Source organism: Pseudoliparis swirei, chromosome 6 (genome assembly GCF_029220125.1).
Source record: "Pseudoliparis swirei isolate HS2019 ecotype Mariana Trench chromosome 6, NWPU_hadal_v1, whole genome shotgun sequence".
NCBI classification, from domain to species: domain Eukaryota; kingdom Metazoa; phylum Chordata; class Actinopteri; order Perciformes; family Liparidae; genus Pseudoliparis; species Pseudoliparis swirei.
In genome coordinates this window covers 17,947,129-17,968,100 of record NC_079393.1, presented here as the reverse complement: position 1 = coordinate 17,968,100, position 20,972 = coordinate 17,947,129, and the positions used below count along the sequence as shown (strand labels likewise).

Sequence of the window (20,972 nt, the reverse complement as noted above, 5' to 3'; positions counted from 1 at the left end):
AGTACAATTCCCACATGCAACAAATATGCATGTTATCCATGCTGTGGCACACAGGATTATATATATATAGTATTTTTTCAGCCTTCATCTTCCATTGTCTTATCTAATCAAATTAAGTCTCACAGAAAATAAGGTTATTTTTCTTTGAGGACAGATGTGCTGGCATTTGCTGAAGGTGTGTACGTGTCTGTATCAGGGAGGAGTACTTTGAGATGAAAGCCCACGAGACCAGGAGGAGAGGCAGAACCAGCAGGCGGTGCGAGGAGCGCTCCTGTAACCGGCTGAAGGAGGCAGAGAGGCTTTCAGTGTCAACAGATCAATAAGTGTGAGACTGGGAGAGGACTATCCATTTCAGATCGTCTGACACAGAGAGATAAAAGGTTACGGATGTAGTCCAGGCAAAATAAAAAAAGACCCAAACAAACTGTATATGTGGCTGGAAAATAATATGGCTGCATCCGTCCAGTCCGGTTCCTCCACTGGCAGGCACACATAACCAGCTTGGACATAGTACCAATGTAAAGACGAAGCGGGATCAGAGGGCGTGGCTTGACCCGACTAATGACACAACAGCTCGTCTTATAGGAATACACACACACACACACACAATTGCCTTGCTGGGACACTGACGTGACTCGCATGTGACCGGATAGCTTTGGAGGCATGAGAGGCTTGATGTGCATAGGTGACATTGAGTCTGTGGTGAGCTTGTGAGTTGCTTTAATGAGTCACTACAAGATGGGAAAATAGTTGGAGGGTGAGTGTGTGTGTGTGTGTGTGTGTGTGTGTGTGTGTGTGAAACTCTCCTGTTATGAAAGGGTGAAAATGAATCATACTGGCAGTCTTACCTTGGCCTGGCTTCAATGTCGCGCTGAAAACAAGGAAAAGGAGAGAGAGAGATTTAAAATCTTTGTGTGGATACCAAATAAACAGGTGAATAAAAAAGAAGATAATTTACATCAACTAGGTTCCGCATCTGGCGTGGCTCTTAATCTGACCAATTAACTTTCACCCACCACTTGTGCTCATGTATATTTATTAGCTGTGAAAGGCGCAGTCTGGAACAAAGCACCAAATGAGCCTCTTTAATTGTGATCGGCTCTTCAAAGATTGTTGCATGTCAAAATGATGGACGCGGTCTGTTTACTGCCAGAATGTGACGGTTACACGAACATTGCACGTTTACTCATGTGGCAAACAAAAAACGTAAAATCACATTTCAGATTCTGATGACCTCTAGAAGATGTAAATGCATTATTTCACAACGCCTACCAGGAGCACCGGTTTGTTCAGTATTCAGCATGCCAAACATAAAGCATCCATGCGCCACACTGGAATCATGTACAGTATTAATACTCGTTAGACCATTAATCATCTCAATTGGTGTATTTTCAGACAAGAGGACGTTGAACACAAGGCGTGGCCTTTGTCATCTTTAATAATTTGCCAAGCTCCGACTGTTCTGTAGGCCTGGACCTTGACTACCGAGGCTAAGATGGCTGCGACAGAAAGGGATATTGACACCGTGCAATTTACAGCGTCTAGAAGGCGGGGGGGGGGGGGGGGGCTTCTCGGTAGCACAGCAGAGGAGAGCAGAACTGATGAGCGGTGGCTGCAGAGCATTGACTGGCTGTCTGCCTCACTGACGAAGATCTGGCTCCAAATTTAATTAGCTTCAGATCTGGACAAATAAGACACTTTCAAATATTGGAACTCAGTGAGATTCTTCTTTGTTTTACCTTGTCAAACACTTCAAGACACTCAAGAGACAATTTGTGTTATCAGAGTGCCAAGCTGACATTCACCAGAGAAGCTCGTGACTGGTTGCTGAAATGCTGCCTCTCTTCCTGTTAGATGACCGATTACTGGTCGACTGCTAACAGGTTTCAAGTCACTCACAGAGTAGACATATACAAATACCAGAGTGGTATTAAAAATAATGATGCTGCTGGGTAAAAATACTTTTTGTCGATACATTTTTGTCTACCACCCTCAGCTGGAGAGGCAATAAAGTGGAATGCACATAGGGTAGCACACACCACACACTTCAAACTATTCTGAAGAAACTACATGTCGTCGAATTAAAAAGTGCAAAACTTGCGATATATCATCTTTCAGTTCAAAAATCAATTCCCTGGAAAAAAATAATACCCACAAGCCACAATGAAGTTATCCTACGACAGAGTCGATGTCCTAATGTCTTGACATCTGCTCTGACATCATTTAAACTGACTGGGCAATCATTCGGTGATCAGATGGTGTTAATGATGAAAGCAGAAAAAACTTTGTGACTATTTGTTTGGTTTGAACTTCCATCGCCCCGGATGCTCTGCAAGTAAATGCTGAATTAGTATTGCAAACTGCATTTCCTTTATATTTGCTTATAGTGCATTATATCACAACATAATGAATGGAATGTCATTATGGTCCCAGTTGTGTGCTTTGTTTTCATTTGGGCCGATTTAAGAGTGTTTCAATGACACTGCCCACAAAATTGGAAGCAATATGCTGAAAGAAAAAACACGACGTCGATGGAGCTTCGTTTTGACCGTTATTGCTGCAGTTACCTTTCCAGCGTGTGTGTGTGAGCTGGAAACTCATACATCACAGCTGAATAATATAATAATACCACCATTATTTACATGGCCTGGGGCAGTTCAGTCTATATTGTGCACATCACAATTCGCAAACTTGCAAAGCCACTGAAAGAGCAACCTAAAGCTGCCCTCTTCATAATTTAAACAATATCAACTTCATAAATGATGCGCCCTCGATCTCTTGGAGAGAGCTCAGCTTTATTTCAAAAGTGCACCAACTGCCCTTACAAAACATCTGTTGGCGGAGCGCTAAATACAAATAAGTGAGTTTATCATGAAATTATGGTAAATTGGTATATGTAATAAGCTCTTCAAATTCTTTTTTGTAGACACAGCAATGATTTATTATAAATACCTTGAAAAACTACTAACGTGAAGTTAGCATCAAATTAGAGGATTTCATATGGTGCACCTTGAAAGCAATGATGAATAATTGATAAAACGTCCTTTTTTATTTCTATGTTTTACCAATAATGCTAAATTAATTCTCAAACATTCACTATATATCAAAATTGAACAAAACTGCATGGGAAGAAGAGTCTTAACAATTAACTTTCTATTATTGTAATGTCGAGCCGAAAGGCTGAATAGTTTCAAACCGGCCTCCAAGGACTTCACTGTGACCGGGTCACGACTGAGACGGGTCAAAGCTGGAACACTCAGCCCCTTTCAATCCAGATTGTTTGTTGTTGCCTTTAATTGAACAAGTTTCAAGGATATCAATCAATAACTGCGTCCCATGACTGCATTTTATTTATTTAACTGCTCTGCAACTTTTATTCTATTTATTGTTGTTTGACTGTTTGATGTTTTAATGAATGTTCTTAATTGTTTTCAAATCTCATTTTCTTTTGCATTATGTTTTTGATGCTTTTTGGTTTTATGTGAAGCAATTTTAATTGCCTTGTTATTGAAATGTACGATACAAATAAACTTGCCTTGCCTTGGTGCCGACTCCTAATGCCTGGCTCATGAGCTTGGCTTGGTTTGTTTTTTGTGTTGGCTCTGTCCCCGTCAGGCAGAAAGATCATTTCCTGCCCGGCGACATAGACTGTACATGTTTGTTTTTTAACTGTACAGTCCTCTGTTCAGGTCAGCAAACTGCAAAGCTGTACAAATGAGTACCTACAGGCACTTTACAGAAACGTGGAGACAGAGTATTTTGATAATAAATAGACAGAGTTGCTTAATATATTCTCCCTCTGGCTCCCACTGATTGGGCGATTTTGTGAAGGTTTTGCTCAACCCTGTTGACCCTCTTTATGGTGTGTGTGTGTGTGCGTGTGTGTGTGTTCCTGTGCCTGATTTAAAAGAATGATGAGCAATTATTAAAACGGAACCAGGAGTAATGTGTTTGTTTGACCTCAAGCCAAAAGACTCATCAATGATGTGCTATATTCTTTGGGGAGCATTTTAAAGGAAGGGGCTTATGAAGGTGAGACACAATTGACATCATCGTTGCCCCACTCCACAGGCTCGCCGTTGCATGGCTGCAGCTGCAATTGCTTTTTCGACTTGGCTCAGAAGTTGCTGATCTTTTCTTCTCTTGGTCAAAGTTGGAATGAAGGAAAAACTTCCGATTTGATATTTTTAAAATGTTGAACGACGAAACAATTATTAGTAGACCGACTGCATAGTTTCAGCTCCAGTGTCACAGACAAGGAGAACCCTGAAAAGTTAATCAGAACTGCAGTGAAGGGCGAAGTGAATGATTGTAGTTCAGCGTACCATCTGGAGACGCTGCCACTAGGACACGGACACATTAACAGTGATATAGTGAGGGAGCAAGTCGGAGGATTAATGTCTGAGCCGGCTGTTCTCCGGTTACAAGAAACTCTCAACACATCACAAACGTTTTACTGAGGATAAATGCAGGTGTTGGCGAGTTCAGGGGTACTTGACGCAACGACTGTTTTGGTACCGCCTGACCTGTTCACTTTACATCTCAGCCTACGCATACAACTCAGCCCAATTCACTTGGAACATTAAAAAGATACATCATCGCTACATAAGTCCTGCATAAGTACTGCATAAGCCGCCTCTCTACACCTCTCCTGTGACCACGCATTTCCAAATAACACTGCCCACTCCAGCCTTGACTAACACACAAGAACAAACAGGGTCCCAATCATCATTCAATTAGGGCTCCTAATGAACTTGGCCCACCGTGGACTCATTACTCAGCGAGAAAAGCAATCTGCACAGCAGCATTACTGAGGCCTCCCTGGTCCTGTCGAGCTCCACCAGGGAACACTCAAGCCCCCTTTTCCTGAATGTAGTGACTTCAGTGTACAGAGTGACAAATGGACTGATGGGGTATTTTAAATTGGGAGATATACGCAGTAAAAGCCTCCACTTCAATGTAAAAACCAGAGATGAGAGAGTGTGAGGTTAAAAAGGAAGGACAGTGTGCCAGCTGCTGTGTATATAGCCGTACTATACCGCATCAGTCTACAGCCCAGCATTTGTTTTCATCCAACCATCTGCATTGCACTGACACAGCTATGAAAGGAAAAGTGCATTTCTACACATGACCATAATGATCGCCTGGATAAATACAGCCGGTCTCGTCTTTCATTAGGAACAAAACTGTGTATGGTGACACCTGTTTACCATATTAATTTTTGTCATAATGACAGTGCAGCAGATGCCAGACATTAGGAAGATAATCCTTTACGTTGAAGGCCTGGAATCAAACCTCCATGGCTGCAAGCGACCATCCTGCTCAGGTGTCTTTAGACAAGGCACCGAGTCTTTACCAGCAAGAACATTTGTAAGTTAGGCCACATCACAAGCAGACATAGAAATGATCAAAACTAAATATATATGATGAGCAACAGAACAGCTTTCTGCTGGCTGGCAAACTGTTTATTGACAAGGCAATAGTGCCCTGTTTTACGAGGCTGCGCTTAGTTACAACTTTGGCAGCGGACCTCAGTGTTTAAAGTGTGTTAATTAATCATTGACACCGTTGTGCTCTTTCAGAAAACGGTGTCATGTGACTTGATTTAGGATGCCAGCTTTGCTCAGATGCGGACCTACGGATCTAATGCCCTGGGTTTTAGTCATTTTGTTAACCGCTTTTAAGACCGGCCAAAGATGTTGTCCACAACAGGCTTTGGCGTTTGGAGTTTTTCAATCTTAAATGATTTTAATCATCCCAAAACTCCTGTAGTTGGAGCCCAGAGCAGACTGCCGTTACTTGCTGCCCAGTTCTAAACCGACTTTTGAATCAAGTGGATCCGGTTTAAAAACCCAACATTAAATACAGATTATAAACTGAATTTGATCCGGCTGAAAAACCATATCGATTAACTTTCAGATTCAGGGAGCCATATTTGAGTAATGCCGACATTCTTAACTACAGCGTTGTGTACTGTCCGAGTCTGTAGTTAAGTAAAGCGACAGTCTGAAGATCTGAAGGCAAACGCTGGGTTTCGCAGTAGCCGAAGGATCCAAGCTTTAAACATCAGCCTATATATAGCGTGCCATGCTGAATGTTCGTCACAATAAAAAGGAAGGCCCTTCTCACCGGCACTCGGCGGGCTGGTCCTGCTGCGAGGGCCACTGCTGCCATCGCAGGACCCATCGACTCCGCCCGCTCCAGCAGGCACAGCTGGTGTGTGATGTTGGCCATCTCTTCCTGCAGGCGCTCGGTTTCGAGGGAGATCTCTGCGATTTTCTCAGCGGCGGATGCGGTCAGGAAGGCCTCTTTGAGGTCCACCAGGTGAAGGGTCCTCTTCTCCTCCAGACACACCAGATTGCGGAGCTCATCAAACTGAATGTTCACATAGGCCTCGAGCTCCTCCGTTGACATCTAAGACATGTAGATGAAGTACAGGAGAAGGAGAGCGTGAGTGAAAGTGAAGGATTGAACGGGGCACATTAAAGTAGAGGAAATCCAAAAGTAACCAAGACAGGACTGAGACAGTGGGCGGTTTCAAGTTAGCCCTGACTGAACTACTTCAGTGTAGGTATGAAATGGAGTAAAACAGAGAAGCAGAGAGAGACAATACACTCAAAAACAAGTAAACAAAGAGATGAGGTGAAATTGCATGTCTATGAATTGGACATCTAGATGCAAAAATAAAGAAATACATGGTGATTGAAATTATTGGATTGGATTGGATTCAATCTATTGTCATTGCACAGAGTACAGGTACTCATGCAACAAAATTAGTTCTCTGCATTTAACCCATCCTTAGTTATTAAGGAGCAGTGGGCTGCAGTGATGCGCCCGGGAAGCAACTGGGGGTTCAGTGCCTTGCTCAAGGACACTTCGACTTGCAACTAATGGGGAGAGCCGGGATCAAACAGACTACCTTGGGGTTGCAGGACAACACCCTTACCCCACTGAGCTACAGCCGACTTCCCTTGAGCAGAACTTCACCCTCTTCCTTTCCATCTATTTTATCTCGTTTCCCTACAGCCTCCCTCTCTCCAGTGAAGCAAGGAATCATCGGTCTTTACTGAGGTTGGCAGAGCCACGGCCCCTAGGGGCCCACAGTTTTATCATCTACATGCTATTTCGGCACAAGCAATCACAATCTCCAAATTGCCGATTAAACGAAGTGCAAGAGGTAACATTTTGTATTTAATTTCTTTATACAAACAGAGAAAAGCGTGCACATTGTTCATTCTAAATCAGACAGACACTTTGCTCTTGCTTTCCGATTAGATGTTAACTGTGTTTTTTTTGGGGTCCTTCACCAAAATCAATACCCTAAATATATCTCTGATGAATTAGAAACAATGGAACATGTCCCATTACTTGTATAGATACTGAAAGTAGATTGGAGGGAATAAAGCTTCGTTTTTGTTCAATCTATTCTCCTGTGCCGGAAGTTCTTTACTTCAACACAAAGCAATAGTAGGAAGAGCCCAAACATCATAAACTAAATACATAATATAAATTAATTACTATATCGGCTGATTCAATCTTTTAGAAGTCATTAATTCAAAATGTACGCATCTAAGACTTAAAAAAACACATTTAGAAATGACAAGGCATATTTACTACCTCATTTCAGAGGGAGATAATAATTCAATGCTTGAGCTGTTGCTCATGTTTTGATGTGGCAGACGTCTTGCTCCAAGTTGGCTCTGATTGAGGCGCGTCGACACCGTGATGGAGCCACACATTCAATATTCAAGTCAACTCTTCTGCACATCGACATTTGCCTTTCAAATATAATTTTTTAAAAAGGCTTTACTATCTGCAAGGCATTTTCATTTATATTCAGTTTGCCACGTCTAATGAGCCCGTCACTTTTTTTGTATTATCGACTTTTTTTGTATTATAGTATGAATTTAATAACAGCTAGCAGTAATTGTTTTATTAGTTAATTCCTTGTCAGGCATAGCTTTAGCATTCAGCTATCCTTATGAATACTGATGGAGTTACATTTGTGCCATTTCTTTTAAACTGAGAGTCTCTCTACGACTTACAGATCGACAACGTATGGAATTATGACCAGTAGCTTATGGCTAATAGTAGCTACACAGCATGTTTTCGAATACGTTAAATGTGGTACACACACACACACACTATATATATATATTGCATTGTAGCTGATAATGCCAACTCTTCTCTCTTTACGCTGCAAAAATTAAATAGTGAGGAAACATTTGTGAGAACTAATCTTCACTCATTGAGGTCTCCAGTTTCATTTCACATATCATTATTCTACCACATAAATAAGTCATACATACATAAGTATACATCACTTCATAAAATCTGCATATGCGGACTCTTTGTGGTCCCATCGGGTTTCCATGAATGGAGAGAAAGCGGTGCCAATGAATCATGAAGAACAATGCTAGCCAAGAACAAAGCCACAACACGAATAGGGCGGACAGCATCAGAACATAAAACGTGTCGTCTTTAGTATCTCATCAAACGAACACATTCCATCGTCACATCTTCCTCTCCCGCGGGCCTCCAACAGGCCCCCAGCCCTACCATGGAGTCCCTGTGGCAGATGGGAGGCGTGATCCTGGATCACTTTGTTGATGTGGAGCAGGAGCCCTCCGCCCTTGGACCTTTCACCCAGCGAATGCGATTGAGTTTCTCTGAGAACGTGTCCAGCGAGCAAGGAAGCAGCATTCACGCATGCTAAACTTCATTTGCATAGCTGCAAACTGAGGCCACAAAATGAGGCCTCGGGAGAGACAGCGGCACGCTGCTTACAAGAGTTAGAGTAAGGACAGTGGATATGAGCGAGAGAGAGAGAGAGAGAGAGCACACAGGCAGAGGTACGACGTCAGGCTAGCAGATTAAGAAAGCTCATTTCTTTTTCAAGCAAAAGGTACGACGTTCGGCAAGCAGATTAGGGAAGCCAAATTCATTTCCAGTCATGTTTCTAGCACGCCTAGCATTATCTCTGTCAAACCAGTCTCAGAGAAATTCAGGAATTATGGTATTGCAGGCAATTGCAAAAAAAGGCCAATGTCGGGTTTATCCAAGGGACTGTAATCTGCCTGTCAACCACCATGGACGATTTAATTACTTTATGAACAAGACGTGAAAGGTGTGCTGAAGTCGAATTTCCATGAACATGTTTGCTCAGAAACAGAAAGCTGGGGTATGTGATTTACTTAAAATAAAACCGTTCTCAGATTACAATCAGGAAAGACACTCAAACTGAATTAACTTCACACAAAAGTGAAGTCCGTTACTGGCTCTAACAAAAAGGTTGTGCGAGTCATGAGTGGCGACAAAAAGAGAAGAAGAACTAAAGCCCTTATGGATCCAAATATAGCATTCTTGGGGGAAAGCTTCAATGAAGAAATGAAAAAAACGCAGATTCAGCGTATGTTCTTTGAAATTTCCATAGAGACTTTGATGCTCCCTTCCTAAGGGGAATTTTGGGAGCACTACAGTTCAAATAGTTAACTTTCTTTGAAATTAGTGCCAGTTCTGGTGCTTACTAGGGTCCGTTTTGTGTGATGCTTTTTAAAAAAAGGCTTAAAAAGCATTAATAGAGCATTAGGGGTAAATGGATTTGAAATGTCCTTTCCCTGGGCAACAGTGGCCCAGTTCCAAGTGAACACTACTCTCACGCTCGCTTTTATCTCTTGCAGGAATTAGATTCTCCAATTATACCTCGAACACAACACAGCAATACAAGTTCATCTTAAATACATCAGCTCTTCAAAAGTTCGATGAAGAAATATAAATTGTGAATGTAAGAGAAGGTAAAAGAGGGAGGGGGAAATGAGACCGAAGGCCTGGGGTTTTATAATAGTTTCAATACCCAGCACCTTTTTAATGGGACGAGTGCGGCAAATCAGGCAATGTCAGCCAAGCAACTTTCTGGGGGAATGATTCAGGGTCATTTAATTAAAATGCCGCGAGTGGAGATAGAAGGGGAATGGCAGTCTTAAAGAGCAGTGGGAGAGGGTGTCAAGAGAGGAAGAGTGGGAGGCGGAAGACGAACAGAATGAGGGAAAATTGAACAAGAAAAAGCAGGATGAAAATAACCGAAAGCAGCAAAGTCTTTTCACGCCGCTGCCGTCTGTTCCTCGGCTCCCTGAGACCGCTGTAATGCGTCTGCTGCCCTTGTAAATGATGTGAGGCAGGGCAAATGGCTGTCGCTACCGCACACATATCATTTGGGACTGGGCTGATGTTGCCATGCTGCCTGCAGATTGCAGACTCCTCTCGGTCGCTGCAGAGAGCGGCACTACGGGCGGCCTCCGTCCTCGACGACACACGGAAACAAGGAGCGAGAATACACGATGACACCCTGCTGGACTGGACATGTTTCACAAATCACGTCCCGCTCTTTGACGATAAGTAACGACCGAGCGACCGACAGCAATCTAGTCCCGTCATGTTCGGTTAAGCCTCTGGCGTCACATTCATATGCACATGCAGTCTCATCACTGTTTTTTGCATTGTATTCCACTTCCCCGTGGACAACGGAACTGTGAGCTTAGAAAGAGAAAACACACCTGCAGCAAAGTACATCATTACACAATGTGAATGAGCAAACACCAGCTCAGGGTTAAATTCCCCATTTAGTTTTTCACAGACAACAGCTTTCCTCATTGACACCTATTGGATAAATTTTTTTGTATTTTCTATTATTGTATTAGATTATTACACTGCTGCAAGATCATTTTAGTATTGTGTGCAGGTGTCTGACTTGATGTTTTTCTCTGAACTGGTTCGGTTCATGACAGAGTAGGTTTTCATTCTCAATACAACAACAAGCAGCCTCGTCTGCTCCACACATATTGTATTTGTTTACTCGCGGTGGACCTCTCCGATTGGGTGGCTGGGCAGACAGACGGTCAGCAGCAACATGCAGCAGTTTGTGTGGGTGTGATCGCGCTGAGAGTAACCAATCGGAAGAGGGCAAGTGGCTCCCTCGGTTATCGCACGAGCAAAACTCAACTTTGAGAGCAGGGTTAGTTGTGAGAGTGTGCATGCCCTCACTGGTTAGTCATGTACACACATGTGCCACTCCTTGCTTCTCCCCATGTTGTGTGTCTCGCTCGCAGCCGTCTGCCCAACTCTTAGTTTTTTATATTCGGTGAACCAGGACTGATCATGGCAATTGTTTGTTTGCTCATATGCAAGAATTATCGTGGTCGCAACATGCGACGTAAATCAGAGCAGGGAAGGGTTTCGCTGAGCGCACTGCACCACTACAGTGGACCGGCACGAGACTGAATGTCCAGGAAGTCCTCGGGGCAGCATTGATATTTCAGCATGATAATAGACATGAACTTGGATTGAGTGGCAGCTGCCAGTGAAAGCGTCGCCGATTGCAGGCCAGTCAAATGAACCTTCTAAATGATGCCTTTGAGCTTCGGTCACCTCTCTGCAGGGACTGGGCAACGCTGCTGGGTGCCACTGCTCTCCGGTGCAGTCACACAGTTTTAGAAGAACAGGCGGTGCAGGGCCGGCTGGGAGAGCAGGAGCAGTCACCGTCGACGCAATTAGCCGAGACCCGATCCCGTCGCTCACGGTTACCTCTCCCACTGCACAACATGAACCGTCTGCGGTCAGCTTTTATTTTTCGGGGGCAGAACACGCAGCCGCTCTTGCATCCGTGATGGAAATACAGCCCAGGTTTTCAAGGTTGACGTGAAAATACAGTGTGCCGCTTTTGCATTTGTTGCTATTAAGAGAAAGGTGTGTGCAAAATGCACCAGACACACTACTTTTCAGACGGCAGCCTGGTGAAGGTTAAATACAAATGTTTAAATAATTGTTTCAATTCGTGCGTCTTCATTTTCTGAGGGTGTAATGATTATTGATGGTTTATTGGGCTACATTGTAGTTAAATATGTCTTTCATATCTTATCCATGTCATTTATGTATCCATCGAGAAGGATAAAAAAAAAACATTAGAACCACCGTACTAATTTACGCACTGTATAATACATTCAATTTCTAAGTCTGTAATTACGTCAACTTAACAAGTCCAACATGTCTTTAAAAACAGCTCCAGGGTCATATGTATTCTTCTCTTCCTCTTTTATACATGACTAGGAGTAAATAGAGTTAAACCCACTCTCTGACTTGGCCCAGAAGTGCAGAGTGAAACAAGTGACATCAGCTGCAGCCGGACACAATGATGACATCACATGCACTTCAAGTACAACAGTAGCTTCAGAAACCAGAAGTCTGTCATCTGTCAATGGGGCGGCATTATAACTATATGGATTGAAATAATTGGTTCTCATGTTTACTAACCAATGCCTTTATGACATCATCTCTTCTTCTTCTTCTAATCCCTCTTCATCTTATTCTACTGCTGTGTTTCCCCTTCTAGTCTATATCTCTCTGCAGTGTTTACTGCTGTACCCACTGAATTAGAAATGAGAAATGGCTTTTTATGGCTTCTCATGCCTTAAAACCAGGTTCAACTAAAACAGAAAAAGATTCTATAGACATAACCGATTTGATAAATTAAAATACTCATTTAGCCACTTTGAGACAAAACAACTTAATGATCACACCTTCAAATCAGATTGTCATTGATCCAAATTGAATGTAGTTATGGAAGTCATTGACTGGGGAAAACTGAAATATATAGTTGCACTGAAATGTACAAATGGACCTGCGGGGTCTCCAGAGTGTTGTCATTTTTTTTGCAAGGAGGTCAAGTATTTTATTGCCGCAGATAACATTTAATTTGATAAGAGCTCATTTCTAAATGAGAACAGTTGAGTGCAAATCCTTTGGGAGGGATGTTCTAAAAATGTCCCTTCCTGTATAACTCGTGTGAGGATCGACTGGGTGTGATGGAGGAGTTTGCACTCACATCGGGGTTGGTCCACTTGCTCGTGATCTTCTCAGACATCTGTCGTGTACAGCCCAGCAGGTCATACCCCTGCCTGCTCTGAAGGTGGGAACACAAAAACACACTTAAATACAATGCCACTACATAAAATGTAGCACATAACTACAAAGAGGTCATCTGTTATTAGTTCATAATGGCATTTGTAATCGTTCTAAAGAGCATCTAATTGACCCGTTTTCATATACCTACAAAGAATCACTGGAAACAACATAAAAAAACCCAAATATGACCATATTTGTAATTGAACATCTCAATATTTATAGAAGATATTTAAAGAAAATACATGGTACATCCTTGACAGCTCACCGGTCAATGGCAGGCTAATAATACATATAAAGTTTGACATTGTATATGCTTAAGGCCATGCACAGCAACAGGAAATCATATCACTACCGGAGATTAAGAGATCTTTCACATGTATACACTGACACATCGAGTAGGATGAAAGCCAGAGTCGGTTTAGTGTAAATAATGTAGCCTTAGGCTGCCTGGAAGTGTGTGACCCCTTTTGTCTTTCATCAATCCGTACGCGACCACGATGTAAGAGCCAGTGAACTGGGCTGTTCGACTTTAGTTTTTCAGATGTGCAGCCACAGGGTGACAAAACTCGTGCTCTTTAAAAACACATTCAACACACCATGTGGTCGTTACTACTGAAGCTAAGTACACCGGCTTTGTGATTTAGTTTATGTCAGTGTTCACAAGCAAAATCATTGACTGTTCAAAATATGAATCATAAACTAAGTCTTGTTTTCTAATATTACCCCCCCCCCTTGTTAATTGGTCCACTGTGCAATGTGCTCAGTCTGCTGATAGCATCTGACTCTAAATGGTTCTATAATCATCACAAACACGATGCTCTGCAGAACTGAGCCCACGGCGATGGAGTTATTCTCTAAAGCCAGATCAGCATTAGCCCGTCTAACTGGACCGACCACCTGCACTGCTGCACAGGGGGGACTCCCACGAGGAAAGGCAATCCGGGAAATAGAGAAAAGGTGAATAGGCATCAAGCCAAATGGACATTGGGAGATATTCCTAATGCTTAATTGACATTTCATAGTTTTCCCAGAAAATATTTGTCATCATGAGCACAAACTCCGAACAAAAATAATCAAGAGAGTACAATTTCTTCAAAAAAGCCAAGTTACAAAGTGCTATAAGTGTCATCTAAGCTACTAAAGTGCTACTTTATACTTAACTACAGTAGAGAGCATACAGAAAATCACACTTTATAAAGCTATTCTGGGTGTGTAACTCACCTTCTGCCACACGTAGGCCTCGTGCAGGGTGATGATCTCGTGCTCACGGTGCTCGCCCTGCACGGCACACACAACACAGATGATCTTCTCATCCGGTTTACAGTAGAGGGAACCTTCCTGTTTATGTTCCTTGCAGCGCAATCTCTCGACCGTCACGGTGTCCCTCTTCCCAGCCTCTCCATTGGCCAAGGCCTCCTGCCCCGCTTCTGCACCCTCAGCTCCGTCACCCGGCACGGCCTCCGGATGCGGATCACTCTTGGCTCCTTCTCTTCCGCCGGCATCGTCACCCTCGGCGCCATTTGCCGTCGCCGAGCCGACCTGCCCCATCTCCTGATTGCCGTAACTTCCAGCTGGCCTCTCCGCAAGAGGCTCATCCTCAGATCCATCTCCAACCCTGGAGTCTCCGTCAGTACGAAGTCCGTTAGCTCGTGTCCCCTCGTGGTCGTACGGCATGAGGGGGTGATGTGTGCTGCTGGAATGTCTGTCGGCATGGACAGGGCAGAAGGCAAAGCTGCAGGTGTGGCACACTTGTGTGGCCGGTTGGGCCTCGTCAGGCTCGCACGCGTCACACAATCCGTCCATCTGCGGCAGCTCCTCAAGTTTCAGTCCCATGGCTTCTTCTCGGGGTTCCCCCTTGTGGTCCATGGGGGCCGATAATAATTCTGGGGATAAGAGGAATAACTCCTAAAGGAGACACACAGAGTAAAGGAAAGTTTATTAATAGCGGCGACCTTCTGTGAACAGCTCTCATATTTGCACGGGGGAAAGTCCAAGATCCTTTGGACTAATCCCCTCTGATATAATACTCTCATAACAGATGATGTACAGAGGGAGGCAAAGTCCACCGGGAACACCACGCAGAGCAACACTATCAAACAACCTGCATACACATACAACGTTTTGCAAGGATAACTAGAATGGGCACTCGGTAGAGCACATACCTTCGCATATCACAAGATTGGGCATTGAATTATGAACATTTTGGCATTAGTTGCATGCCAATTGGATACAAATTGACCGCGCTATGGTAAAAAGACGATTTTGACCTTTTCATGACCTTGACCTTTGACCCGATCGATCCCAAAATCGAATCAAATGGTCCCCGGATAATAACCAATCATCCCACCAAATTTCATGCGATTCGGTTTAATACTTTTTTAGTTATACGAATAACACGCATACAAATAAATAAATAAATAAATACACGGCGATCAAAACATAACCTTCCGCATTTTCAATGCGAAGGTAATAAACAAGAAGACCACATCTGCAGTGACTGAACCGTCTTTGTATGCAAACACTCAGTTGTGTTTACAGTTTCCTCAACATGACCCCAGCACCCACGTTCTTCTTCTTTTCTGTATCTCTCTCCTCCCTCTGCAAGTCAGCAGGCTTTGACCTTTACATGTTTTATTTTGTGTTTTTGTCTTCATGCCCTCTCGCCCACTCTGAAAGAGCGAAGAGAGCCATGATGAATGGCCTGTACACAGAGCACACACACAACAGAAACCTTTCTTCTCGGAACCTTCCTCTCCTGAGCTATGTGTGTGTCCTCTTTCCTTACTGCTGACACAAACAACCGGTGGAAAAAGCTTACTCTCTCTCTCTCACACACAGACACACACACACAAGGTGGGGCTTGCAGTTTACTTACTTGTCTTCCTCCACCTTGTTTTGCTGTCGAGCTGTTGTTGAGACAACTAGTCGGTGGAGGAACTAGCTTGACGGCTAACTTCCCTAGCACAGCCGCTGCGCCCTCAGTGTCGTTACTCGAGCTGTCGACAGCTCTACTTTCACTTTACGGCAAAGAAAGATGCTCCAAATTCGATCCGAGAGCGTTTACTTCCTGCTTTTCGTGCGCTGCTGTCTCCCTTTTTTCTTCTACTTCCTGCTTGTAACGTGAGTCTCCTCACCGTGTGACGGAGGCACGCAGAGGCTGGAGGGAGAAAGCCCGTTCGACGGGTGACGGTGAAACTGCTCACCGGAGGCAGGTAGAAGGAAACGACTCGCACTGTCGTAACATTAAGCTCGTCATTTGTGTCACGAGCAAATAAACTACCCATGAGGTGAATGTCATGTTAACTAGTGCGCACGTGAACCTGATTAACAACTAGCTAAATAATCACCTTTAGGAGCTCCAAGCATGTATTGTTTGAATTGAATTGATATAATATTACACAATTGTAAAGCAATGTTGGTTTGTCTTCATCCCACGCTTTTAATTGATTCCGCCATTCAGGGTGCAGGTGAGTAAAGGGTTAACGTTAGATAACGTATACTAATAACACGTTATAATGGTGTCTCGTATAGCTAGCGGTTAACACCAACCTTACAAAACGACATGGCGCCCATTAAAGCATTCTAGTGTCGATTTATTTGTGCCACTAATATATAATGTCTGCAGGGCTCTCAAGTTTTGAAGACAGGCAAGCGTGAGATTTCCATCAGCACCCGATACAGCTGACCGATGCGCGCGCCGGCATCGAGCCGAAAAGAGTTGTTGACGGGGGGGGGGGGGGGGTGCTAGTGACTATTTCTACTCCGAAAAAAGTTGTTGACGGGGGGGGGGGGTGCTAGTGACTATTTTTTTGCTCCATCCCAATGCGCGCAGACCGGCGTCGGAGCTCTGAAGCGGAACAATCGATCGGCGTATTGAGCACCCCTGCATTCAAGCATTAAATAGCCGAGAGGTTTTTTCAGCGTGAGGAATTCGATGTGTGGCGGGAGTGCGTGAGATAAGACCGAAATGCGTGAGTCTCACGCTCAATGCGTGAGACTTGAGAGCCCTGTGTCTGCAGTGCCGCCGCTCCCATGACGCGCACTGCGCGCTGTGCGTAGGGCACCAAGTCCTGAGGGGGCACCAACCAATCATAGTTATAATAATTACAATGCCGATATTATTTCAGGATAGAAATATTAAGCACCATTTAGGTATCTATATCACAAAACAGGCAGAACAAGAGATCTATTTAATTGCTCAAAAAAAGTTACGATGGTGCTCTCGTGATTACATATATCATTTTTATGGCATTTTTATGGCTCCATGGTGTCGAAGGTGAGCCGAAATCCAATGTCTCCCATAACCTACTCGGCCAATGATTTACTATTCAAAGTTAAGTTGAGTAGCTTCATTTTTTTTGGTTTTTTTGTTTTGAGGTGTTTTTTTTTGTTTTGAGGTGGTTTATTTACTTTTTCTCTGAAAAACAAAGATGTTGAAAGTTAATCGGAAACTATTGTGTTTCGTTTTTTCTTCTTTATTGAATACATTCAAAATGCATTGATGATAATACAAATGTATAAACCTAAAATATGAAAATTATAGAAATAGAAACAATATTTGCTTGTTATTGTAAATATTTCCGCCAACATTTGTGCCAAAAACAGGCTCTGGGTAATGTCATTACATCTTGATGTTGTGTACTAAGTCATACAGTACTTTTTGTGTTATGTAACTGGTTTATTTGATTTGTATTATCGCATCTATTATGTTTTTTTTTTATTCAACCATTATTTTTCCAGGATTTTCCCATTGAGATTTTAAATCATATTTTTGAGGGTGTCAAGACCATAACATAAAACGTTTCAAATAGAAACAAACAACATACATAAGTTAAAGACAATAAGAAATGTCACAAAAAAGAAACAAGCATATTACTTAAAACTATGTATTAGCAGTGTTGATCGGTGACGGGACATGTACATCAAGAGGTCAATAGTCCGTAATCCTGTTTTTAAAGTTGTTCATGCATCTAAAATAATCTAGTTTAAAATGACTAGCTCACACCAAGATGATGGAGCACAAACTTTAAAATCCCTTTCATGAAGGACTACACATTCGAGGAATGACATGAATGTTGCATTGTCAAAGGCACAGCTACTGGTGGTAATATGTATAATAGATTGAATGAACTGGATCAAAGAATATCGCTTTGAAAGAAAGAACATAGGGATTGTGACCAGTGCTCAGAGACCTGCAATACTTGTGTTGTGACTAACTTGCTCATGAGACTTTCGACTTGACTTTGAAGCCCCTAAGTTAAACATCTCTAAAATAGTAATTTGTTCAAAAACACTGATTCATTTCTGTGACTCAAATATTATCATCACTGCAAAAGTTGTAATAACAGTAGTGGCAATAACTGGGGGCCCAGGGATGAAATGAAACTGCTGGCATTCCTTGGGGGATGAGTCAGGGAAAGCAAAATGATATCACATAATTTAATCCTGTTTTCCCAGTGAGCGTTTAGATGTTTTAAAAATAAGTGCATGTTATTGGTCATGGATACATTTATAAAAATGTACATCAAACAAGGGACAGCCACAAGGCCAAACAAAGATGAATGTTGTATTTGGGTTCAGCTGGAAGAGTAAACAAATCAGTTATAACACTGATGGTTAGTGAGGAGTTTCTAATTTTGATGTATGCTTTCCTTTTCTGTACACGTCCTAAGAAAACATCATCGAGAGACAATGGAACAGGATTAGAGGTCTGGAGAGAAAACCGAGAGATGAGAAAAAACGAGCTGTTCTCTGTTGAGAGATCTAAAGAGGCCATTGAGTTGGTCTGCAGACGAGCCGTATTTGCCATACAATGTTTACTGTTAATGCTATTTGAATGGCACACCATAAATAACCAACAATCAGATTCCACTTTATGATGAGGCTGTTTTTACGAAAAATGTTGAGCTGTTTTGAAAAGCATTGCTCGTATAGCAAGGTTGCCACCAGACATCATTTAGTACATGTCTACGAACAGAAAGCATGACTGAATGAAAACATATTTCACTGGAAAAATAAAATTAGCCTTGGCATGAGACTTGCTCAAGCCATATTCGTGTAACCATCAAAACCCAAACTGCATTTAACCACATTTAATCCTCACAAATATGTGATTATGTTTTTAGTCTTAGCTGAAATTGAGAGCACAAGTTGTTTTGCAACACAAATCACAGCAAAATCGCATCCAACCATAAATTACTGTACGCTAATAAATCATACATGGTCGGTGTGTTTTTGAAAGTCTTTCACTGCAATAAACTGCACAGTAAGAGACAACATCATCTTGCATAGTGCATAACACTGTTAAGAGTTAAAAGCCTCCCTGACTCGCAATTCACAAGTAAAAACACAAATTATGAATATATGTGGCTACTGATTGGAGATTTTTCTTTTTTCCTTTCTCTCCTCAAGGAGTGTCGTGAAACAAAATAGGAGTTCAATTATTTACCTAAATTGTGTCTCTACAGTTTATAGTTGGCAACAGGAAAGAACTGCAAGCTCTCAAATAAATGGCATCCAAGAGTATTTCTGTGGTCATTGCTTCTCGACGGTGTTACAGATGAGATTGTTAGCCTATAACAGATTATACCATACTATTCTAACTCTTGTTTTGACCTCTGCAATGCTATTATGAGTTACAAAATATCCCTATGGAATATATAATGAGAAACAAAATCAATTTCCATCTGTGCGCCTTCCATCTATAAGTCATTTAATCAATAATCCCCAGAGAGTACTGCATCACGTCTGTTTTTGTAAATCCAGGTTCTACCTCGGACTGAATTAATAAAAGCAAATTGACAGAATTAGAAGTCAGAGAATGGCCGTGGATGAAGCTAGAAAACTTAAATCTGGACCACAAATGCACCTGTAATTGGCTCCACTTAGATGACCTCGAAAAAACAATGTAATCAGATATTTCTTCTAATATCTCTATGAAAATCTTAGGGGAAAATGATCTAACATAATTAGTTTTCACTGTTTCTCTATCTCCGTGAAGAGGAACTCGTTGCTATAAGGGTAGAAGAATGAAGCTTGTAAACCAAGTGACTCGTCATCTCTGCCTGGACATATATTCCTTAACCGTATCCCGCCTCTGCCTACCTCTGTTTAATCCAAACCCTGCTCTTATCAGTCTTTTACACACAGTCTGTAACCACGGTAACTCTTTCATCGCTCGTCGGAGGGCATCGATGTGCAGCCGGCTGTTTCCTGCAGGGTTCACGGCACACTTTTGCTCAAAACGTCAGAATTAGGGTGTCGGGGGACGACGGTAATAACGTTGTTCAGAATCGAACATCCAGCGCGGCTAATGTAATGACTTTGAATTCTCACTGCACAGTTGAGTGTGTGGAAGCAATTACACTTTGGCTTGTAGCCCTACAGCAAATTGAAACGTATCATACATTAGCAGTCCTTTCATTAATTGGTTACACCTGGGAGAGAATGTCAGGCAGTATAGACAGATTACTTATTTTAAAATTGATATTGAACATATACATTGTATATGGCATCATGTTTGAAAGCAACATTCTAGCATACCCAACACATTTCCATTTCAAATAAGAAAAATTCTGCCTAATAATAATGTTTTTTCCAATTTCTATAGAAGTCATCATATAATGCTCAAAATGACAAAAATAAGCAACACGTGCATCTCATCTCCATTTTCATTTGCTCAAACAACATATTTGGCAACAAAGGTCCATATCAGCGTACCAGCGTAAGATTTACAGATGACCTGGTGTTACAACTGCTTGACACACATTGATTTCTTCCTCTTGTAGTAGTTTATAGAGACTATTCATTTCTTAACTTCCTCTTCTATCATTCTTCTTGCGTTGCAGTCTTCATCGGGAGACATATGTTGAATGAAGATGAGGAATTTAATCAAATCTGCAAGCTTGGAGACAGAATTGGTGTATAAGCGGTTTCTTTTATATTAGGAAGTAGCCATTCTTGCATTTACTGTTGGATGTATGCCAAAAATAATAGCATTCTTGTCAAAGAGTCAA

General features: G+C 42.3%; 1 protein-coding gene across 1 annotated transcript in view; it reads right to left on the bottom strand.

Annotated features, from left to right (window-relative positions):
• The window catches only part of trim44 (tripartite motif containing 44), a 35,723-nt gene extending 19,342 nt beyond the window's left edge, over positions 1–16,381 (bottom strand). Inside the window, exons 1-5 of the mRNA XM_056415785.1 lie at positions 15,833–16,381; positions 14,179–14,862; positions 12,878–12,955; positions 6,130–6,414; positions 849–871 (exon numbers count right to left, since the gene is read on the bottom strand). Of these exons, the coding sequence (XP_056271760.1) occupies positions 849–871; positions 6,130–6,414; positions 12,878–12,955; positions 14,179–14,823 (1,031 nt within the window). The 5' untranslated portion in view covers positions 14,824–14,862; positions 15,833–16,381. The remainder of the gene's footprint in view (positions 1–848; positions 872–6,129; positions 6,415–12,877; positions 12,956–14,178; positions 14,863–15,832) is intronic.
• Between the last annotated feature and the right edge of the window lie 4,591 nt (positions 16,382–20,972).